Source organism: Sorex araneus, chromosome 4 (assembly GCF_027595985.1).
Source record: "Sorex araneus isolate mSorAra2 chromosome 4, mSorAra2.pri, whole genome shotgun sequence".
Taxonomy (NCBI): domain Eukaryota; kingdom Metazoa; phylum Chordata; class Mammalia; order Eulipotyphla; family Soricidae; genus Sorex; species Sorex araneus.
In genome coordinates, this window is record NC_073305.1 from 213,678,679 (window position 1) to 213,700,430 (window position 21,752).

Genomic DNA, 21,752 nt, shown 5'->3' on the forward strand with positions numbered 1-21,752 from the left:
GGGGGCTGACGGGAAGGGGCGGCGGGGCTATATAAGCGGCGTGCGGGGCGGCCCCCGGCGCTGGGGTCGCAGCGCGGGGCCAACGTCTGTGCTGCGTGTGCGCGGCGGCTCGGCGGGGGACCATGGCGGAGGGCGACAATCGCAGCACCAACCTGCTGGTGAGTGCCCAGGCGGCGCGCGGGCCCGGCTCCGCGGGGGTGGGCGCCGCGGCCTTGCCGGGGCCGCTGCTCGGGGCGGCCACTGGCCACTGACCGTCCACCTCCCCCGCGGCCGCGCTGGCCACGGGCCGGGCGCGGGCTTCGTCCCCGCGAGGGGGAGCCGCGGGCACCCGCGTGTCCCCCCGCCCGCCCCGCCCCGCCACGCTCGGGCCGGGGGCGCGCGGCGGGCGCAGACCCCGGGCTGGGGCTCGGGCGTTTGCAGACGGGGCGTCTCGGGGGAGCGGGGTGGGCGCGCGGACAGCGCTGGGCACCCGAGTAAAGGTAGTGGCCTCGCGGCCCCACCCAGGCCAGGGCAGGCAGTCGCCACCAGGGCTGATTCTCGGGGCCTGTGCAGGTGCCGCCCCCACTGGACCGACCTGCACGTTGCATTCCCTCCTCCGCCCGCCCCCCCCATACGCGGCTTGCACCCCTGCACGCAGATACATAGTAGCCCTCTGTTGAAAAACACGCACAGACACACCTTTGCAGGCACACACCCTTCACATAGCCCTAGACACAGACGCACATCCCCTTTATAGCCATACACACACACTCACATGCACGTCCACAGACACACACCCCTCTACTGAAGAGACACGAACACACACATGTACACAGACACACGCCTGTTAGCAGTCACAGAGACGCACACCTACAGAGACACACCCTCTTGAAAACCACATCACATGCACACACACACACACACACACACACACACCCTCTGTCGCAAACACAGGTGCACACACACCCCTCTTATAGATACGTTCCACTGTTGGAAACACACAGATACAGACCACACAAACACACATGAAATCTCACATACCCACACACACTCTCTCCCTGTTGAGGTGACAACTCACTGCCTAGGCTGTAAGTGCTCTTTTGGATTTTGCACTTGTAATTGCACATTCCTGGGCCCACATCTGTCTGGGGACTTGTTTGCCGAGTATCTTGGAGTCCTCTTCTAGGAATATCCCCTTCCTTGGACAGCCTCCCTTGGGTGGTTAATAGAGGTCCAAGCACACACAGCCCTTCGCTGAGTTTCTGCAGCGTGGTCCATTCCCGCGTGTCAAGCAGGGGATATAAGGTCATGAGTTCTGAGGCGGGCAACGTGGTGACTCTTGCTGAGAGCATTTTGGTTCAAATGAAAGTGCGCTGACCCCTGACCTTTGCCTATTCCATCCTGGAATATTTATTTGTAGGGACACTTGGGTTTCATGTTTCCATTTATTTATTTTTTTTTCTACTACCAAAATGGGCTTATGGATGTTTGGGGCACTTTCGCATCTGTTATTTCAGTTGATGGTCAAATTTAGAGAGACATTTGACGCCTTGACCGCATGCCCCGGTAAGTGCTCAGAAGCTGTGTGTTGAGGACATCTATTGATAGATCGGACTTAAAAATATCTCAAGTAATTCGGTGAATGGAGTTTTCCTTACATCGAAAATGCTGCGGACATCCTAACGACTCCATTACGCAGAGCCATTTCGGAAATGGAAAGCTGTGGGGAGAGGGAGTTAGAGCAGTGAGATGACGTCAGAGCAAATCAGTTCCACCGATCTGAAATGAAAAAAACTGAAATGACATAATGTAGTCGACCCCGGCCCTGCCGCTGAGTAGAGCACGGCCTGGGGAGTGAGTTCACCCAGCTGGGCTCACTTTCTGCCACTGCCAGGTAGGCGCTAGTGTGCGCTCTGGGGCTCAGGCCGTGGAGCTCAGGGGCTACTCCGGGCTCCGCTCAGGGCACTGGATGCGTCCCACGGAGCCGCCCAGGGCCAGTCACAGGAGGCGAGAGCCTTCACCACTGTCCTCTCTCTCTGGGCCCTTACTGCCCCGGCTTTGGAGAGAGAAGAGGTTCTGTCTGATGGGGTCACCGATGCCTGGGAGGCGCCTCTCTGGGCTGGAGCACGTGCTTTGCACGCGGGAGCCCTGGCTTTAGTCCCCACCACCACATGGTTCCTGGAGCACTGTGCTGGGAGTAGTAGCTGTGGCCTCCAAGCCGAAGAAGAAATAGATAAGGACTCGCCCGCTGCTTCGCGGTGTGGAATGGAATGTTCTGGATTAGACGATAGTGTTTAACTGCATCAGTTTCTCCCGCACAAGGATTTCAGCCCCCAGCTTGTCGGGCGGTGACGGGGTTAAGCGCAGTCGTGCACGGCTCGGTGACAGCTCCCTGTTTGTCCCCGCAGGCCGCAGAGACCGCCAGCCTGGAGGAGCAGCTGCAGGGCTGGGGCGAGGTCCTGCTGCTGGCCGACAAGGTCCTGCGCTGGGAGCGAGCCTGGTTCCCGCCCGCCGTCACGGCCGGGGTGTCCCTGCTGTTCCTGTGAGTGAGCCTCTGTCACACGCGGGGTCTGCGAGTCCCTGTGCCCTGAGCAGCCGGTCACGTGACGTGGCCGACTGAAAAGCGGCTGGAACGTTGCCACCCTTTCCTCTGGCACAGTACCAGGGCAGGGGCGGCTGCGGGGTGGGAGTGGCGAGGGCTGGAGTGCGTTTGCACAGCGGGGAGGGCGTTTGCCTTGCACACGGCCGACCCACGTTCAATCCCCTCCGGCATCCCATAGAGTCCCCCGAGCACCGCCAGGGGTAATTCCTGAGCATCGCCAGGTGTGACTCAAAAGCAAAAGAAAAAAAAGTACTTGGTGAGGGGCTGGAGCGATAGCACAGCGGGGAGGGTGTTTGCCTTGCACGCGGCCGACCCGGGTTCGAATCCCAGCATCCCATAGGGTCCCCTGAGCACCACCAGGGGTAATTCCTGAGTGCAGAGCCAGGAGGTGACCCCTGTGCATTGCCGGGTGTGACCCGAAAAGCGGAAAAAAAAAAGTACTTGGTGAGGTGCACACGTGGGGCCCTGGGCTCAGTCCCCGAAGGGAGTCTTGAGCTCCCCGGGATTGAGGCTTCTGTGGGAGGGCGGGCGGCCCCACCGGGCCCGGGTGAGCCCCAGCAGAGAGAGAGTGTGCGCGCTGACCTGCCTTCCTGTGTCCCGCCCCACAGGACTGTCTACTATCTCGACCCATCCGTCCTGTCTGGAGTTTCCTGTTTCGTCATGTTTCTGTGCTTGGCCGACTACCTTGTCCCCATTCTCGCACCGAGGATTTTTGGCTCCAACAAGTGGTAGGTGGCGGGTGGCGGGTGGCGGGGCGGCCTGATGTCCTGGTGGCGGGTGGGCTCCGAGTGGTTATCGAGACAGTGCTCTCTTGGGGCTGGGGCCAGACCCCATGGCGGCCGGGGGCCAGGCCGTGCCAGGTGCCCCGTCCCGCCTGCATCCTGCCCCCCTGAGCTGTTCCTCCAGCCCTTTCAGGTGGCTCTCGGGACTGCGGGACAGAGGGGCAGGTTTGCATTTTACGTTTCCCGGGTCCTGGAAGGAATGCAGTTTCACAAGTTTGTGCTTGGCTTGGTCTGTTGCAGTGCAGTTCTGGGGCTCGAACCCCGGGACTCGCAGGCGGGGCGTGGCCTTCACCAGCCGCATTGTCGAATGCCTTTGCAGATTGGAAATTTTTGTTGATTTAGCAACTGTGGATCGGCATCCTTCATACGGCAGGCACTGGTGTGTGCTGTAAAATCTTGTCTGTTTATACATGTATTTAAGACTCGCAGTGTCGTTAGCTAAAATGCATAGCAAGTCCTTGAAAATAGAAATTTGTTGTTGATTTCATTTATAGCAATCTTGAGTTGATTACTTACAGGCTCCTAAGTATTCAAGTATTTAAAAATTTTGTTTAGGGGCTGGAGCACAGCGGGGAGGGCGTTTGCCTTGCACGCAGCCGACCCAGGTTTGATTCCCAGCATCCCGTATGGTCCCCTGAGCACCGCCAGGAGTAACACCTGTGCATTGCCAGGTGTGACCCAAAAAGCAAAAAAAAATTTTTTTAATTTTTTTTTTTGTGCCACACCCAGTTACTGCACTCAGGAATCCCTCCTGGCAGTAATCCGTGGCCCCTGTGGTATGCCGGGGAGTGAACCTGGCGTGGCCCCGTGCAGGGCAGGCGCCTTACCCGCTGTACTATCTCTCTGGCCCCTGACTTAGGTTAATTTCCCTCTGGATCATGACATTTCTCAGGTGCCGCCCTGCCCCCCCTTTTAAAAAAATCTTTTTCATAAAAGGTCTTTTCAGGCTGCTCCCTGTGCAGCGGGGGGAAAGCACTCGGTGCCGGGGCCAAGCCCAGAGCCCGTGTGTGCCGGGCCTCAGCCCAGCCCTTCCAGCCTCTCCGTGGCCCGCGTTTCCCACTTTTGATCCACCCACAGTGAATAAAATTAGAGGCCAGAATAAAGAAGAGGCCTCTGCTCTGTTTAGGGTGCGTGTGTGTGTTTGGTTCTTTTTTTTTTTTTTTTGCCCTCCCCCCCCCAGCAATAGCAACTTAGAAGCTAATAACGTAAACTTCAGAATTTCAGGGCCAAAGAGATAGAACAGAGGTTAAGTTAAGGTACTTGTCTTGCATGTTGCCGATCCTGGTTCCATCCCCAGGAACCTGCATATGGTCCTGATTCCCTTCCTGGAGTGATCCCTGAGCACGGACCTGAGCGCCCCTGGGTGTGGCCCCCAAACAAAAAATTTTAATGCATCCTTTTTGGCTCTTTTTCTTTCTTTCTTTTTTTTTTTTTTTGCTTTTTGGTCACACCCGGCGATGCACAGGGGTTCCTCCTGGCTCTGCACTCAGGACTTACTCCTGGCGGTGCTCAGGGGACCATATGGGATGCTAGGGATTGAACCTGTGTTGGCCGTATGTGAGGCAAACGCCCTCCCCACTGTGCTATGGCTCCAGCCTCACCTTTATGGCTCTCTGGAAGCAAACTTACACATCCTGAGAAAGTGTCCTCCGAGTGTGGGGTCATTCAAGATGTTTCCCCGTGGCAGGTGGATTAGCGGTTTCCCCAGGACAGCAGACGCTTCCCTCCCCGGGAGCTGGGCCAAGGGTTAGGGCTGTGGGAGCCGTGACCGCTTCCTTTTTCCCTCTGAGAAGGGCAGTGGGAAAGTCCGATAAACCCGGGAGCGTCTGGATCGTGTCGGAGGAACCCTCTGGCTTGCTGCGGGGCCTTCCCGGGCCACACTTCAGGCAGGGAGAGACGGTGGCGGGCCCAGGGCCGGGCCTTTGTTTCCCACGATCAGGAGGCCTGAGCTCCGAGGCTCCCAGAGCACACGGCCTGCTCGGGTGTGACCCCCACAAACCAAGCAGCCCCCCGTAAAGGGAACCAACCTCTGGCCTTGTCTTTTTTTTTTTTTTCTTTTGGGGTCACACCTGGCGATGCACAGGGTTACTCCTGGCAGTGCTTGGGGAACTTTTGGGAAGCTGGGAATCGAACCCGGGTTGGCCATGTGCAGGGCAAACGCCCTCCCCGCTGTACTATCGCTCCAGCCCCCACGAGATGATTTTCTAATCTGCAGAGTCCTAACTCGCAGTGTCTTAGTTCTGTAGCAGTCAGAATGTGGCTTTTTATCAAGAGCAGCTTCATTGTTTGCATCTCGGGAGGAAGGAAGGTGACTGCTGTAGGGCTGCGGTCTGGCCTTGCCCTTGGCCGCGGAGAGAAAGGCCTCGTTGTTTCTCGGTGGCAGGCTGCGGCTGGCTCCGCAGAAACCCTCCTCCTCCTAGCTGGCGGCGAGAGGAGAAATGGTAGCACGTTCCGCTTCATCAGAGCCGCCCCGAGCAGCTGGCCCCGCCCGCAGGCCGCGACACAGGCAGATTCTCAAAACGAGAACCTCCAAACGATAGTGCTCAGGGTTTTGTTCTTGGAGCAAACATCCTTCTGAATATATTTTCCATCTATAAAGAGTTTGGCTTGGGGGGCTGGAGCCATAGCACAGTGGGGAGGGCGTTTGCCTTGCACGCCAACCTGGGTTCGATTTCCAGCCCCTTATAGTCCCCCGAGCACTGCCAGGAGTGATTCCTGAGTGCAGAGCCAGGAGTAACCCCTGAGCATCGCCGGGTGTGACCCAAAAACTGAATAAAAAAAAAAATTAAAAAAAAAAAAGTTTGGCTTGGAACTCTGGCTGCCTTGGCCTCATCTGTCAGGGGCCCTGTCAGCGGGCGTCGTGCTCTAATGCTAGAGGCTCACTGAGCATGGCCAGGCAGAAGCGGTGGAAACGGCACATCTTTCTCAGTCAGGACAGTGGGACTCTGACGGACTCTGTCCCAGGGTATACGAGGACCTGACGGTGGGAGTAAAGAAGTTGATTTTTTTTTTTTTTTTTGCTTTTTGGGTCACCCCCGGCGATGCACAGGGGTCACTCCTGGCTCTGCACTCAGGAATTACTTCTGGCGGTGCTCAGGGGACCCTATGGGATGCTGGGATTTGAACCCGGGTCGGCGGCATGCAAGGCAAACGTCCTACTGCTGTGCTATCGCTCCAGCCCCATAAAGGAGTTGATTTATACTGAGTTGTATGCTCCCCTAGAGGGGGTTGTTATGGGCCACGCCCAGCAGTGCTTAGGGGGTCGCTCCCAGTGGTGCTAGGGAGATAGACCGCCCTGCAGAGTAAGTGCCTCAGCCCCGGGACTGCCTCTGGGGCGTTTTTACCTGGTGGTCCCGAGTCTTGTCACTGTACTGAATTAAAAGTGATTTGAGGGGCTGGAGCAATAGCACAGCAGGAGGGCGTTTGCTTGCACGTGGCTGACCCAGGTTCATTCCCAGCATCCCATATGGTCCCCTGAGCACTGCCAGGGGTGATTCCTGAGTGCAGAGCCAGGAGGAACCCCTGTGCATCGCCAGGTGTGATCCAAAAAGAAAAAAAAAGTGACTTGAGAACCTGGCTGTTCGCTTGGTGTGAGGGAAACGCGCGTGTAGACCCCACCCTCGCGGCTCAGGACCGCTGTGCTGTGTGTAAGCGGGGTTTCACGAGCACCTGTTGCTTTCGGTTTATTTCCATTTCGGGGCCACACCCGGTGATGCCCGGGCTTCCTCCTGGCTCTGCGCTCAGGGATGGCTCCTGGGAACACAGGATGCCGGGGGAGGGAGCCCGGGTCACCGCCCTGCCGTGCGTCCGGCCCCGCCTGGTCCGTCACCGTCCGAGGTAACGGCGGCCCATGGTTTTCCACTCCGGTTTTCTTCAGCAGAGGGTGTTGCCGGTTTAGAACGCCGGCGTGTTTCTCCGCGGCGGGGTGTGTCTGGAGCCCGGGGAATCGCCCTCTTTTCCAGGACCACCGAGCAGCAGCAGCGGTTCCATGAGATCTGCAGCAGCCTGGTGAAGACGCGCCGCAGGGCCGTGGGCTGGTGGAGGCGCCTCTTCACGCTCAAGGAGGAAAAGCCGAAAATGGTACTTCCGGGGCCGGAGCAGTGGCGCAGCGGGGAGGGCGTTGGCCTTGCACACGGCCAACCCGGGTGCGATTCCCAGCATCCCATAGGGTCCCCCGAGCACCGCCAGGGGTGATTCCTGAGTGCAGAGCCAGGAGTGACCCCTGAGCATCATCAGGTGTGACCCAAAAAGGCAAAAAAATAAGGTACTTTCAGTTTGGGTTTGTTTCAGGCACACGAAAGGTCGGACTCATTGTGCTCCGGCGCTAGTCGCCTTCACATGTGAGCATTTCTCATCGGCCCTGGCAACTGCCGGAGTCCGTTCACGATGTCGGTATTCGGCCGGATCGATGAGAATTAAAGCGACTGCATTCTGCACGCAATATTTTATTCTGGCAGAACAGAATTTTTCTGGCTCGTTTTTACCGGCCATGGACGTAAAAGCCAGAGTCTTGGTCTCCCTTCACCTTCGCTTGCGGTGTTCTTACTGAAAGCAGCACCGTTTACATTACACGCCGGTTCTCACACTCATGGTCAGCCCAGAACGTCCCTGATGCCCGGAGCGCAGGTCTGGTGGCGGGGCCTGTGCTGTGCAGAGGACAGTGGCCGTCGCTTACTGGGCTGTCAGGTTTCCGAGTCGCGCCGGGAGCTGAGTGTCCCTGTTTTGCCCTGTCAGTACTTCGTGACCATGATCGTCTCCCTGGCGGCCGTGGCGTGGGTGGGACAGCAGGTGCACAACCTTCTGCTCACCTACCTGATCGGTAAGTCCCCGAGGCCCCGAGGCGGAGCTGTGGGAGTTGTCGCCGAGGGCGGGGGTCCAAGGCCGAAACGGGGTACCCGGCCCTGCCTGGCAGGAAGGGGAGCCCAGTAGGACGCCCACCTCGGCCGCCCCTGCCCGGCTGAGATCCCAAGGGTCGGGCTAAAGAGCGCCGGAAGCTCCTTCTGCCCATGCTCTCCCCCTCCTCCTCCCCCCCCCTGCCCCCTCCCGCCCCTTTAGGGCACTGACTGTGCCTCCTTAATGGTGTCTGTCTGTCTGTCTGTCTGAAGTGACCTTCTTGCTGCTGCTTCCCGGGCTGAACCAACACGGGATCATCTCGAAGTACATCGGGATGGCCAAACGGGAGATCAACAAGCTCCTCAAGCAGAAAGAGAAGAAAACCGAGTAAGGGGCTCTGCAGGGCCCCAGCCCCCATGGCATGCGCACTGTCCTCGGGAAGCCTCTGCTCTGCCGCCTGGATGCCGGAATCTTCCCGAAGCAGCTCCCCGCGCCCCCTCCCCCCTCCCCTAGTTGGTAGAAAGGCAGCCCTGCAGCCTCGGCGGGGGCCGCCCCCTCCCCGCGGGGCCTTTCTCGGACCACTCCCCTGCTGTAGGACCTGTGTTTGCGTTTTCCTGCCCAGCCGTCAGCTGGGTCCCTCCTTTGAAGTCATCCCCTCCAAGGTTGGGTCAACGTCCCAGCTGGTCTTGGCTTTCGTTAGAGACGTGGTGGGGGGTCGCGGGTGCTGCTGCCTGTCCCCCCGGCCTGTGTGGGAAGCCGGGCTGACCGCTTCCGATGCCGGAGACCCAGTGAGGCATTCCTGCTCCCGTGGCTAAGGGGCAGCCCCTCTCAGGCCCCCGGGTCCCATCTCTCCCCTGCCTTCCCCCGTCGGACCTCACGTCAATCCGTGCAGGCTTATGGATAGGAAACTTCCAGAAGGGCGGCGTCCTGAGTCTCTTGACTCACGTCCAGGCCCTTAACTCGAACACCAGCCGTTATAGAACAAAAGTCTCTGTCTGCTCGGTCCCGATGCACATCAGTGGCGGACAGCCTTCCTGCTGCGGCTAGAGTCTCCTGGTAGCGCTTCCTCCCCGAGTGCCCGGCCATGCTGGGCCGCTTTGGGCCCTTCCCACCAGGAAGAGGGGGTGGCTGTGTGGGTGGGGCCTGGGCTGCCCACAGGCCCGGGACTCCCTGCAGAGCTGTCCTAGAGCCCCCCAGCCCCCCACCCCCCCCCCCCCGCCCCATCCCCATCCAGTAGCCAGACCTGTAGAGCAGGTGAAACTGTAGGAATGAGCCTCCGAGCTGACAATGTGAGGATTTGGGAACAATTCTTCAGCCCGGATTAAGTAGCTGTAATAGAGTTCTGTGAACGCGTCGCACTGAAGCCGCCAGGCCGGGCCTTGTAGCTGCTCCCTCAGCGAGCGCCGTCTCTGCCCCTCCGTCCTGCTGTGGACAGGCCCCCGCGTCGTCCAGGTTTCTCGGTGGTTGTGTTGTTTTTTTTTCCTTTTTTATGTGTCCTGTGTAAACTACCAACTACCTTCAGGGTACACGTGTCTCTCGCCATTGTAAATAAGCCTGTCTTCCTACTGGATTCTTTGTGTGTGTATGTGTGCGTGTGCGCGTGTGTATGTTTGACCAATTAACTCCTTTTGCGGTTTGATCGCTGTTACTTCTACTTGGTTTCATGTCAAAGGGGAAACATTAAAAGAGCTGGAATCCCTCTCGTGTCTCCTCCTTTGTGGCGCAGAAGACGCAGGCTCTGCCTGGCTGGGTTTCGGGCCTTGTGTGGAGCTGTCCTGGGCGCATGGCTCCAGGAGCAGAGACTTGGGGCCGGAGCAAGGGCACAGCAGGGAGGGCGTTTGCCTTGCACGCAGCCGACCCGGGTTCGATCCCCGCCCTCCCCCGAGCTGATGTGAGCAGAAACCATCTGGGCCCGGCACAGGGGGAGAAAAACCGCCAAGGAGTAGGTGAAGGCTTCTAGTTCCCGTGGCCTGAGAAGACCCAAGCCAGGACAGAGCAGGCGGAGGGGACGGTCCCCAGTGGTGGGCCTCTGTACCCCAGGGCTTGGCGTGGTGGAGGCCTTTGTTTGCATGTTCGGTTTTACGGGAGTCTCTCAAATTGGGTGTTTTTGTCATTGGGTATTTCTGTACTTGGTATTTCTTGGGGAAAGACTCAGTATTGGAGCACAGCAATAGCCCATAGACCGGAGCTTGCCCGGGGTGACTGGGTTCAATCCCCAACACTCCATATGGTCCCCTGGGCACCTCCAGGAATGATTCCTGAGCACAGAGCCAGGAGTAAGCCCTGAGCACTGTTGGGTGTGACCCAAAAGCCAAAAAAAAAAAAAAAACCCACAAACCCAAAACTATATCTCCTTTCTCTACCTCCCCCGTCTCACCTTTCCCTTCTCTAAAGAACAGGAGGAGGGTTCCTTGGGGCCCCTGGATTTGACAGAGCAAGGTCAGTCCATCTCCACAGACCCGGGCACTGGAGGCTTATGAAGAGCTGCCCCCTGCCCCCCTCCGCTGGGGGCTTCCCCCGGGCCTGCCCTGGCTGCAGAAGTCCCCTTTCCACACTTAGGTTTGGGGGGACACATCACTCCTGGTGGTGCTTGGGTTCAAAGCTGGATCCGCAGCGTGCCAGGCAGGTGCCCTACCTACTGCATTACCTCTCCGGCCTGGTTGTTTCTGTTGGGCCACACCTGGCTGTGCCCAGGACTTCATTCCTGGCTCTACGCTCAGGGGTTATTCCTGGCCTTGGGGTACCAGATGGGGTGCCCAGAATCAAAGTTGGGTCGGCTGAGCTCCAGGCAAGCACACTTACCTGCTGTACTATTTCCCTGGCCCGAGGGAACTGGTATTTTTATTCCCTCAGCCGCTAACTACAGTACATAGATAGACACGCAAGCTTTTGGTGGATGAATGAAGTGGATCAGGTGATAAAGGGTATAAAATGGTGGCTTTATTTTTCAATCGATGGAAGAAGAGGAAGTTTAGTTTGGGGAACTTCCCGCTGTAGCAAAGACCTGCCAGCTGAATTGCATCACTGTCACTGTCACTGTCATCCCGTTGCTCATCTATTTGCTCGAGCGGGCACCAGTAACGTCTCCATTGTGAGACTCATTCTTACTGCTATTGGCATATCGAATACGCCACAGGGAGCTTGCCAGGCTCTGCCGTGCGGGCGAGATACTCTCAGTAGCTTGCCAGGCTCTCTGAGAGGGGCGGAAGAATTGAACCCGGGTCGGCTGCGTGCAAGGCAAATGCCCTACCCTCTGTGCTATCGCTCCAGCCCCTGAATTGCGTATGAAAAAAAAATGTATTTTTGAAATGCATACTTTGAGTAAACAAGTGTACAGAGACCCAGTTCAAGGGAATTTCCACCCAGAAAGCAAATGATCCTTGTGTGACATAACCTCAAAGATGTCTCAGCCAGAGTGGGTTTTTCTTTTTTTTTCTTTTTGGGTCACACCCAGTGATGCTGAGGGGTTACTCCTGGCTTTGCACGTAGGAATTAATTACACCTGGCAGTGCTTTAGGGACCCTATGGGATGCCGGGGATCAAACCCGGGTCGGCCGCGTGCAAGGCAAACGCCCTACCCGCTGTGCTATCGCTCCGGCCACCAGAGTGTTTTTCTTAAGGTTCACGGAGGGTTTGAGAACTGGACGGGTGAGCCGGAGGCGAGCCTGGCTACTGCCAACAGCACTGGGCCTCTGAAATGGTTCCTTTGATGTCAGCAACTTCCAAGTGGGAGGTCATTTCATTCCCATTTTACAGATGGAGAAACTGGTTTGCCCATTCATTAATTCAGTGGGGGGGAGGGGAGAGAGGAGGAGGGAGAGGAGGGAGAGAGACAGAAAATCAAGGAAACAGATACTCGCAGACACAAATGCAACGGCTGAGACCTTGTCCAGGGTTGATGTGGGGGACCCCTGCTGGGCCGACACAAGTGTGTGTGGGGAGTGGCTTTTACAGGGGCCACGGGAGTAGGATCTGGCAAGATCATTCCGGCTGTTTGTGGGAAGGAGCACTGAGGAGGGCAGGGAGGGTGGAAGCAGGTGGTGGGTATCAGGGGAAACAGCTGGAAGTCTCTTCCGGGCACCTCTGCCAGGAAGCCATTCATGCAGCAGCAACAGCTCCTCGTTCTTGAATTATCAAAACACCTGGGATATCAGTTAAGGTGCCAGATTCCTTATCTGACCTTTGTTGTTGTTGGTCTTTTTTTTTTATTTTGCCACACCCAGAGATGCTTTGGGCTTATTACTCCTTATCCTGGGCTGGAGCATAGCACAGCGGGTAGGGCGTTTGCCTTGCACGCGGCCGACCTGGGTTCGATTCCTCCGTCCCTTTTGGAGAAGCCGGCAAGCTACCGAGAGTATCTCGCCCGCACGCCAGAGCCTGGCAAGCTACCCTTGGTGTATTCGATATGCCAAAAACAGTAACAACAAGTCTCACAATGGAGACGTTACTGGTGCCCGCTCCAGCAAATCGATGATGAGCAATGGGATGACAGTGATTCTGTGCTCCGGGATCCCTCCTCAGCAGGACTCAGGCCACACTGTAGTGCCAGGAATTGAACCCAGGCTGACTACAATGTAGGCAAGCACCTTCCTGCTGCATTATCTGTCCAGTCATTATTATTATTATTATTATTATTATTATTATTATTTTGTCCACAACCTGTGGTTATCAGGGGCTACACTTGGCTCTGTTTACAGGGGACCAGGAACTCAAAATAAAAATTTATCTGGGGGGGCTGGAGTGATAGCACAGCGGGTAGGGCGTTTGCCTTGCATGTGGCAGACCCAGGTTCGAATCCCAGCACCCCATATGGTCCCCTGAGCACCGCCAGGAGTAATTCCTGAGTGCATGAGCCAGGAGTAACCCCTGTGCATCGCTGGGTGTGACCCAAACCCCCCCAAAAAAATTTTATCTAGGGAGAAAAAATATATATACACACATATACATATAACCTATATATTAGAAGACATATCTATACGTCTTCTAATGCACTCCACCTGCTGGGGTCCTTCCAGGGACCATAAGTACATTATTCTTTTTCTCCTTAAATATGGGCATTATTGCAATAAAGCTAGCAGACAGCTGAGGGCTGGAGAGAAAAACATACCGGGGATTAAGGCGCTTGCCTTACATGCCGCTGTCCCAATTTTGATCCCTGGAAACCTTCCCAGTTTTGTAATAGAATTTAGTTTTTTCTCTTTGGGGGAGCTGCCCAAACAGTCCGTGGTGCGGGGTGGAGGCGGGGAGAGCAGGAGCATGGGCGCCCCGCAAGCAAAGCACGTCCTGAGCCTGCTGAGCAAGTTTTTCGGGTCCCAGTTTTTTTTTTTTTTTTTTTTTTTTTTATTTTGCAAATCAGCGCCAGGAGGGAAGCGAAGCCGCACCGGAGAGGTCGATGTCATCGGCTCTCGGCTGCCCATGCCTAAGCAGGCTCCGCCCCCCGCGCCCGCCCCTTCCGCCTCCTCCTCCCGTAGGGCGGCCTCATAGAGTCTCGCGAGAGCCGCCGGCTTCCCGTTTCCCTGCGCGCTCCCCGGGCCCGGCCTCTTTCCGCCATCAGCCCGTGCCGGTGAGTACGTCGGCGGAGCGCCGCGCCCCATCGGCCGGCCATCCGCGCCATCCTGCGTGCGGGCGCCCCCCTCGGCCCCGGGCGGCGCCTTCGCGACCCGCGCGGGCCGGCCGCCGCGGCCTTTCGGGGGCCTGGGCCGGCGTGTCGGCCGGAGGGTCGCGCGGGGCCGGGGCCGCCCCACGCCGCGCGCCGGGGCGGGAGGAGGAGGAGGGGGAGCAGCCCCGGCCGCTGGGGGAGGCGGGGTGGAGTGACAGCCCGGGGGGCTGCCGGGCGCGGGGGCGCGGGGCTGGGTGGTCGTGCGCGTCCCGAGCCCCCCGCCTGCCCGCCTGCCCGCAGCCACCATGGTGCGCATGAACGTCCTGGCCGACGCGCTCAAGAGCATCAACAACGCCGAGAAGCGCGGCAAGCGCCAGGTGCTCATCCGGCCGTGCTCCAAGGTCATCGTCAGGTTCCTCACCGTCATGATGAAGCACGGTGAGCAGGGGGAGGGCGTGCGGGGCCGCGTGGCGGGGTGGAGGGGGGGTGGTCGCCGCAGCCGAGCCCCGCGGAACGGGCCCCCGAGAGCTGCGGGTCTGGGGCACCGGGCAGCTTAGCTCGAGCGTGCAGGCGGCGAGGAAGAGGTGCAGGGGGGCGGGTGGGCTTCCTTATGCATCTTGGCGCGCTGGGGTGGGGAGTGTGTGTTTTTTTGATTTTTTTTTTCTTTTTGGGTCGCACCCGGCGATGCTCAGGGTTACTCCTGGCTCTGCACTCAGGAATTGCTCCTGGCGGTGCTCAGGGGACCCTATGGGATGCTGGGAATCGAACCCGGGTCGGCTGCGTGCAAGTCAAACGCCCATTCCGCTGTGCTATCACTCCAACCCCAAGTCACAGGGGTTTTGGGCACCGACTGGTCTGTCGCGATGCAAGCTGGGCGGCCTGGCTGGCATTGCCCTGGCAGCCGTGGGTGGCTGCACTGAGGCACAGGCAGGGGTGAGGGTGATGGCTGGCAGCGGCGGGCTGGCCAGCAGGAATGTTTGAATTACCCACTCACCCGTCACGGCTCTTCTCCAGGTTACATCGGCGAGTTTGAAATCATCGACGATCACCGCGCCGGGAAGATCGTCGTGAACCTCACAGGCAGGTTGAACAAGGTACGAGCCGCTGGTTTCTGACGCCTGAGAGCACGAGGGCACACACCGTGGGGTGCTGTGACTGGGCTGGTCTCGTGTGTGCAGGGTGGAGTTCCAGGTGCAGGTCTGGGGAGACCCTGGCCCACCCCGGTGGCTGGTGGTGCTGCCCGTGCGGAACTCTGGGTTTCTCCTACCCTTGGAGCTGCGACTTTCCACCTTTGCTGGTGTGGGTGCGTCTCAGGGCTTCTGGCTGCCCAGCATGACCTGGTGGGTCTCTGTGGCCCGCTGAGAGGCTTCACTGCGTGTTTGCAGGTCTGGTGTCCCCGGGCTGCTCCCCCTGTTCTTGTGATAAGGATTCTGGGATCCCGCCAGCCCAGGCCTGGGAAGGCCGGTCTGATCCGCCAGGTTCCTTCTGGCCCGGCAGCTCTTCCCCCCTCCAGTGAGCGTCCTGGTTACGGAATCCTTGAGAGTCGAGGAACTCTCCAGGGTAGTTTTGTGTTTGATTGTGGTCGTTAGTTCACCGACCCGGAAGTGGGGTTTGGATTTAGTGAGTCTCAGGTGGTGTGCGGGAACCTCAGCCCTGATTTGGGGCTTGGGTCACTGGTGAGACCTTCCCAGTGTCCCCGTGGTGACTTACCCCTGGGACTGGTGCTTAGACTGCAGAGTGGCCATCCATCCTGGCACTGCTGGTGATCGCCCCAAGACTCGGGAACTGCAGGGGATTGAGTTGATGGGTAGGGGTGGAGGCGTGCATGCTTTGTGGGCAGGGCGGGGGAGCTTGGGACATGGTTCCCCAGGAAGGCTGAGTGTGGCCCCCCAAAAAGCTTGGGCTTATGGGGGTAAAGCCCTTTGATGTGTAGCATCCAGGTGGCATTGGGGCTACGACTCCAGCTGAAGGGGTGGCTGGTTCTTGGGGCCTGGGTGGGAACTGCCGACATGCAGGCTTCACCTCCGTGTGATTGGGACACGCTTCCTGTGCGTTCTCTGGACGCCCTTTTCCTCCTTGCCTAAGAAAGTTCCCTCCTGGGTGCAGGGGTCTGTGCTGTCCCTGTGGGGTCGGAGCAGGGCAGGAAGGACGGGAGCCTCCAGGCTTTGGGGTGACATTTCTGCCCCGACTAGGAGCCCTGATGGGGAGCAGAGGCCGCGGGGACCCCTGTGGCGTGGAGAATATTAGTTCCTCCAGGGTGGGGGCGCCCTGCACATCAGCCGACTGTCGCTGCAGTGACTCTGCCGCATGGTTCCTTACTGCTGGAGTTCACAGGCAGAGCTCCTGAACAGATGTGGGCTGTGCCTCAGTGGTCCTCGGGGCTGCAGCTGGCTCCTGGGTGCAGAGCACTACCCTTGGTGGGTGTCCTTGTGTCGTCAGCATGCAGATGACCCCCTGCTTCTGCTCTCAGCAGGGGGGTAAACTAAACATTGTTCTTGTGCCTCCCGGCCACTCTTTACCCGAGAGTGGAAGCTCGCGGCCGGGAATGGTGTGGGCACTTGCCTGGCCCGTGGCGCGGGGGCGTCTGCGTCTTAGTCTGGAGAGGGGCTCCGGGAATTTTTGTCCTTTGCGTCTTTCGCTTATGGGTGAAGGAGTCGGTCTTGCTCGGTGCGGTCAGACCCGTCCTTTCCTTGGCTGTGCGGGCACAGTCGTGACTCCTCGGCCTAGTGTCTCGCGGGGGTGCCAGAGGTCGTGCGGGGCTTGTTCTGTGTCCTTCCTGTCCCCTGAGCGTCTGTTCTGCTCTTACAGTGCGGCGTGATCAGCCCCAGGTTTGACGTGCAGCTCAAAGACCTAGAGAAGTGGCAGAACAACCTGCTCCCGTCCCGTCAGTTCGGGTAAGTCGGTTCTCTGAGAGCGCGGGGAGAGCTCAGCCGAGCGGGGCTGGCGTCTCGGGGGCGGCAGTGGGTCTTCTCGGCTCTGCTGCCCCCTCCGGGTTCCCGTTAGCCATCACCTGAGGGGAGGCGCGCCTGGACGCTTTGGCCCCTTTCTGCTGCGCGCAGCTGCCCATCAGTGTCTGCTGTATGGCTGGAACTGCTCCTCAGCCCGAGGCCCCGTCATGCTCGGGGCCTGAGGGAGGGCAGACAGGAGTGTGGGGCCCTGGGCTCCACCCGGCACCCAGCCCGCCAGCTCTGAGCACCGCTGGGGCGCGGCACAGCCCCCTGCCCCCCAGTCTTCATCGCTAAAGTCTAGATCCCAGTACTTGCTGCAGCCGTAATTTCTTCCCCAGAAAACTCAAAGGGACCATTCAGCACCCAGTTCATTTGGGTAGGGGAACTAAGGTTCTATTTGAACTGATTTTTGGTAAGAACATTTTTGGTTTTTTGGCCCACCTTTGCAGTGCTCAGGGATCACTCCTGTGCTCGGTGCAGTGCTCGGGAAGGCCATAGGGTGCCGGGGATCAAGCCTGGCTCAGTTGTGTGCGGCCAGCCCTCCTGGGGAACAGGCGGAGGACGAGGGGCCTCCCTGCCTCCCGGGAGCGAGCTGCCCTCTGCCAAGGTTCTGAGGGCCTTTAAAGCGTTCCTGCTCCGGTCATTGACTCTGAGTTGAACTATCTGGGGGAAACGCACTGGCATTCATTGTTTTCTTGTTTTGTTTCAACTCCGTAGTTTCATTGTACTGACCACCTCAGCTGGCATCATGGACCATGAAGAAGCGAGACGAAAACACACAGGAGGGAAAATCCTGGGATTCTTTTTCTAGGGATGTAAAACTGAGCAAATAAAAAGCCTCACTGGACTCTGAGCGCCTCGCTTGTTTCAAGCCCCGAGCTGAGGAGCGGGCTGGGCGCCTCCGCCTGTCCCCGCACGGACCAGGGGCCCAGCTGGAGTCTCGTCCAGCTGGTGTGCGGGTGGGGGCTGGCTCCAGAGCGGCCTTTCCCGGGAGTTGGACGGCCCCACACCAAGTGGTGCCTTCCTGCTTTCCTCCTGCCTGCTGTGCTGAGTGGCGCTGATGTGGCCCCGTTTCCCGTCGCCCCCTGCCCACGCCCCCCCTGTGCTGGCAGGGAGCGGATGGCCCACGGCACGCCACAGCCTCTCTGGTCCTGGAAGGTGCTGTGTGGCCTGGCCCGGGGCTTTGTGAGGGGCCTTCTGTCCTTGTGGTTCCTGGCCGCCCCAGCTGTGCCCGGGTCTCCTGCTGCCCTGGGGTGGGGGGTGGGGGTCGCTCCTGCAGGCTGCACTGTGGCTGCCCCCGAAGTGTCTTCTGGAAGAGACCTGGAACGAGCCTCACCGGCAACCCTCCGTGTAGGAGCCGAGGGAGGCTTGCTTGGGGTCGCTGCGGGAGCTGCCTGAGGCCCGGGGTGAGCGCCCTTAGGCCGCAGTGCAGAAGGGCTCTGTCACACGCTGTCCAACTCGCCTGTGTTTCCTGACGCCACGCCATCTTCCTGTGCGCCTGTTCCACTCCCGGCTCTGCCGAGGGAACGCTCACACTTGCTCAGGATGGACCCTACGGGGCCCTGGGGGGACCTGGCCTGCCGTGTGCTCGGGGCGCCCTGCCCGCTGCGCTCTGAAGCCGTGGCTGCTGTCCTGTGGGCGGCCCCGGCCTGGCGGGGGGTGAGGGCCTGGCAGTGCCCCTGGGAAGCGTCTGTCAGAGGGAGCCCGTGGGAGAAGGCCTGTTGGGGCGTTGGGCGGCCTTCAGGGGGCGGGGACCGTCAGGGACGCCGTGGCTGCTCCACTTCCTCTCCTGGGCCTGTGGCCAGGCCGCTGTGGACACGTCCTCCCGGGCACTGGTTTCCAGTGCCGTCAGGACCCTGGCCCCGCTGGCCGTCACAGTCAGGAGTGGACCACTGAGGCTGGGGGAACCCTGGGTCCAGAGAAGGGGTGACCAGCAGGGGCTCGGAGGAGGCTGAAGGCTCGCCGGACACCCCCAGGGTTTTGCCCCGGGTCTGGCCAGCACTCAGCAGTGCTGTGATCCTGGGTGTGACTGCCACAGGCCGAGGTGGGACCCCAGAAACAATCTAGAAAGAGCCCTGGGGCTGGGCTCGGTTTTTGAGATTTTTGGGGGGGCCACACCTGCCAGTGCTCAGGGATTATTCCTGGCTCTGCTCAGGCGTCACTCCGCTTGGGGGTCAAATCCAGCTCTCTTTGGCCCCATCAGGCTTGTCTGAACAGGCAGGGTGGCCCTCCCCAAGAGCTAAGTCCTTGGGACCCAGGCCACGGGCGTGGGGTCTGGGCTCTCCAGAGCGCGGGTGTGGCAGGGTTCCTGGTCACGGGGAGAGGGCCTTGGGTTTGGGTTTGGATTTGGGGGTCACCTGGTAGGAACTCTAGGTTGTGTGTGGGGTGGAACCAGTTCTGGCTGCATGCATGGCCAGCGCCTAATGCTGCCCCTCAGTCCTGCTGCGGGCAACCCAGTCTGGCCTAAGGTGGCGTGCCTGTCCCGTGCCCCCCCACCCCCCGCCGTGTCCTAGGGGCTCTGGCCTTCCCGCAGGCAAGCTGGTGTGGGGAACCCTCTGCTCACGCCGGGACAGTGGGGCTGGTCTTGAGACAGGCCGACGTGGGGCCAGCGGCTTTGCCCTTGCCCTTTTCGCATCCTCCAGGAGTGCCCTACCTGCACCCTGATCCCGGGGAGCCTGCTAGAGAGACGCCCCCTGTCTGCCCAGGGCCTGTGCAGTACCAGGCGGGGGCCGATGCCCGACGTCCGTTCCGTCTCGAGTTGACCCTGTGTCCTGCTGCCACTTGCAGGACCCATGGTTTAGGCGAGTGAGGAGTGGGGAGCTGTTGGGTCTCGGCCCTGCTGGACAGTCCAGTCCGGCTTACGTGCTTTTTTTTTTTTTTTTCTTTTTGGGTCACACCCGGCGATGCACAGGGGCTTCTCCTGGCTCTGCACTCAGGAATCACTCCTGGCGTTGCTCAGGGGACCATATGGGATGCTGGGAATCGAACCCTGGTTGGCTGAGTGCAAGGCAAGGCAAACGCCCTACCCACTGTGCTATCACTCCAGCCCCCCCCACCCCCCGCCTACGTGCTTTAAACCAGAGGTGATCTGCCCTGTCGTGTCCTGCCGCTCGCTCTTGGGGCAGTGGCTTACCATATCAGCACTCGGGGCGCAGGGATGCACAGACTGCCCCTCCCCTGAAATGTCTGTGTCATCTCGTGGCTGTTGGCTCGTTCCCAGACCCTCTTCCCCAAGCGGGGCCCTGTGCTGGGCACGGCATGGAAGTGAAGCAAGGAGGTGGTCAGGGTGGTCCCGAGCAGACAGGAATCAGACCTGGCCGCCCCCCGTGGGTGCCGGGGCAGCTCTGCCCACCCGCCCTTTCCCCGGGGCCAGTTGTGGCCACAGAGGGAGCTCGGAGCTGAGGTGGGTTGGAGCCTGGGCCTGCCGTGGGGCCTCCGGACCCCTCTGTGCCCAGGCCTCCGGGTGAGGGGACAGTGCCGGGTCCAGCCAGGGGAGTCCCCTGGGTTCTGCAGACCCCTGGAGTCCAGCCCCGGCTGAGTAAGTGACAGAAAGGAAAGGGGAACAGATGGGAAAGGGATTCGCTGCCTCTGGGCGTGTGTTGGTGACCCTCGTAGGGTCCATGCCAGGACACGCCGGCATGCTGGCTGAAGGCACCGTGGCGTTGGAGCTGGGGGGAGCGGGGGACAGGTCTGTGGAATAGCCAGCAGTCTCAAGATAGAACAGCGCTGGAGGAACCGCTTCCAGATTCAATATGACAGCTCTAGTACCAGTTGTATGGTGTTGACGCGTATCCGTGGAACAGAATAGAAAACTCAGACACCTGTGAGTATGTGCTCATTTACTGGATGGCAGGACGCAAGATCAGGAATGGCGGGAGAGAGTCATTCTCCAATAAGCATGCTGGGAGAACTGGACCTCCGTCCCAGACTATGCACACAAACGAACGTGGATTCCAAACTATTGTAAGACCTGAAACAAAAGCCCTGGAAGAAAACCTGCGTAGTAAGCGCCTTCGCATAATTTCCTGGTGATACTTGGAATTTGACGCTAAAAGCAAAAACCTCAAAAGCAGAAAGAAGTAAGTGGGATCACATCAGACTAAAAAGCCACCTGCGTAGCAAAGAAAACCAACCGGCAGGATGAAAAGGCAGCCGGGGCGTGGGAGGCGTATTTGCAGATACATCGCGACGGAAGGGCTCGTGTCTGAAAATCTACAAGGGACTTCGACACCGGGCAGCGAGTGAAACAAATCCAGTTCCGAACACAGCTGGTACCCATGAGATGGCTCTGGGGCAAAGTGCTGCTTTCCACGCGGGAGACGCGGGCTCTGTCCCGGCCCTGCCTGCGAGGAAAGTGAGTGAGATGGGCAGAGAGGAGACCCCGTCCCTGAGCATCCTGGAGGCACAGTGGGGGCCTGGGGCAGAGCCATCTGACACCTGTTAGAACAGCGGCTGAGTGGGAGCGGGTGTGTTGTGAGTGAATGCACTCAGAGTAGAGAACCATAGGGAAGGCCGGTTCGGAGGGCCTCCGAACGGAGCACTGTGGGATGAGCCACACTGTCACCTTTGGGTACCCAAAGAAAGCGAAGACCCTTAACTGGAAGCCTCTGGACCCCATCACTCATGGTGGTGTTGGGAAAAACCCACGATGGGAAACCAAGTGATGAGTGGAAAAGGTGGAGGGACGTGCAGACAGACAGGCACAGGGGCCTCAGGGTTGCCACACTCGAGGGGAGTGGGACTCGAGAGGATCGTGTTAAGTGACATGGTCGAGTGTGACTCGGGTGAGCCCCTGTGAAGTTAGGGAAAGTGACGATCACGTCATATGTAGAATCTTGAGTAGCACCAGCAACCCTCCCCCTCCCCCACACCCCTCCAAAGTTCTGAGACACTGAGGAGCACTCCAGATTGCAGGGGCAGTGAGTGGCGGGTAGCAGGGTGGGTGAGAGGGGCCAGGGGGCCAGAAGGCTCAGAACTTAGAAAATAAGTCACGGCAACGCCGCGTGCCT

At 59.2% G+C, this 21,752-nt stretch overlaps 2 protein-coding genes across 2 annotated transcripts; both read left to right on the plus strand.

Moving 5' to 3' along the window:
- On the plus strand, positions 1-9,895 carry ARL6IP1 (ADP ribosylation factor like GTPase 6 interacting protein 1). Its single transcript, XM_004604312.2, has 6 exons — positions 1-158; positions 2,388-2,521; positions 3,190-3,309; positions 7,326-7,443; positions 8,098-8,182; positions 8,469-9,895. The coding sequence occupies exons 1-6, from the start codon at positions 123-125 to the stop codon at positions 8,585-8,587; spliced, it is 612 nt and encodes a 203-aa protein (XP_004604369.1). The 5' UTR covers positions 1-122; the 3' UTR covers positions 8,588-9,895.
- A 3,758-nt stretch (positions 9,896-13,653) lies between these two features.
- On the plus strand, positions 13,654-17,596 carry RPS15A (ribosomal protein S15a). The gene is made up of 5 exons (XM_055137006.1): positions 13,654-13,759; positions 14,096-14,233; positions 14,810-14,889; positions 16,604-16,689; positions 17,461-17,596. Exons 2-5 carry the CDS (start codon positions 14,101-14,103, stop codon positions 17,552-17,554), a joined length of 393 nt encoding a protein of 130 aa, XP_054992981.1. The 5' UTR covers positions 13,654-13,759; positions 14,096-14,100; the 3' UTR covers positions 17,555-17,596.
- The last annotated feature ends 4,156 nt before the right edge of the window (positions 17,597-21,752 follow it).

Bases quoted from the DNA above. Each gene is read 5' to 3' on its own strand.
- ARL6IP1 (XM_004604312.2), top strand. From the start codon at position 123: ATGGCGGAGGGCGACAATCGCAGCACCAACCTGCTG. The intron at 159-2,387 runs GTGAGTGCCCAG...TTGTCCCCGCAG, and splicing joins ATCGCAGCACCAACCTGCTG to GCCGCAGAGACCGCCAGCCT. The intron at 3,310-7,325 runs GTAGGTGGCGGG...CCTCTTTTCCAG, and splicing joins ATTTTTGGCTCCAACAAGTG to GACCACCGAGCAGCAGCAGC.
- RPS15A (XM_055137006.1), top strand. From the start codon at position 14,101: ATGGTGCGCATGAACGTCCTGGCCGACGCGCTCAAGAGCATCAACAAC. The intron at 14,234-14,809 runs GTGAGCAGGGGG...GCTCTTCTCCAG, and splicing joins CACCGTCATGATGAAGCACG to GTTACATCGGCGAGTTTGAA. The intron at 14,890-16,603 runs GTACGAGCCGCT...CTGCTCTTACAG, and splicing joins TCACAGGCAGGTTGAACAAG to TGCGGCGTGATCAGCCCCAG.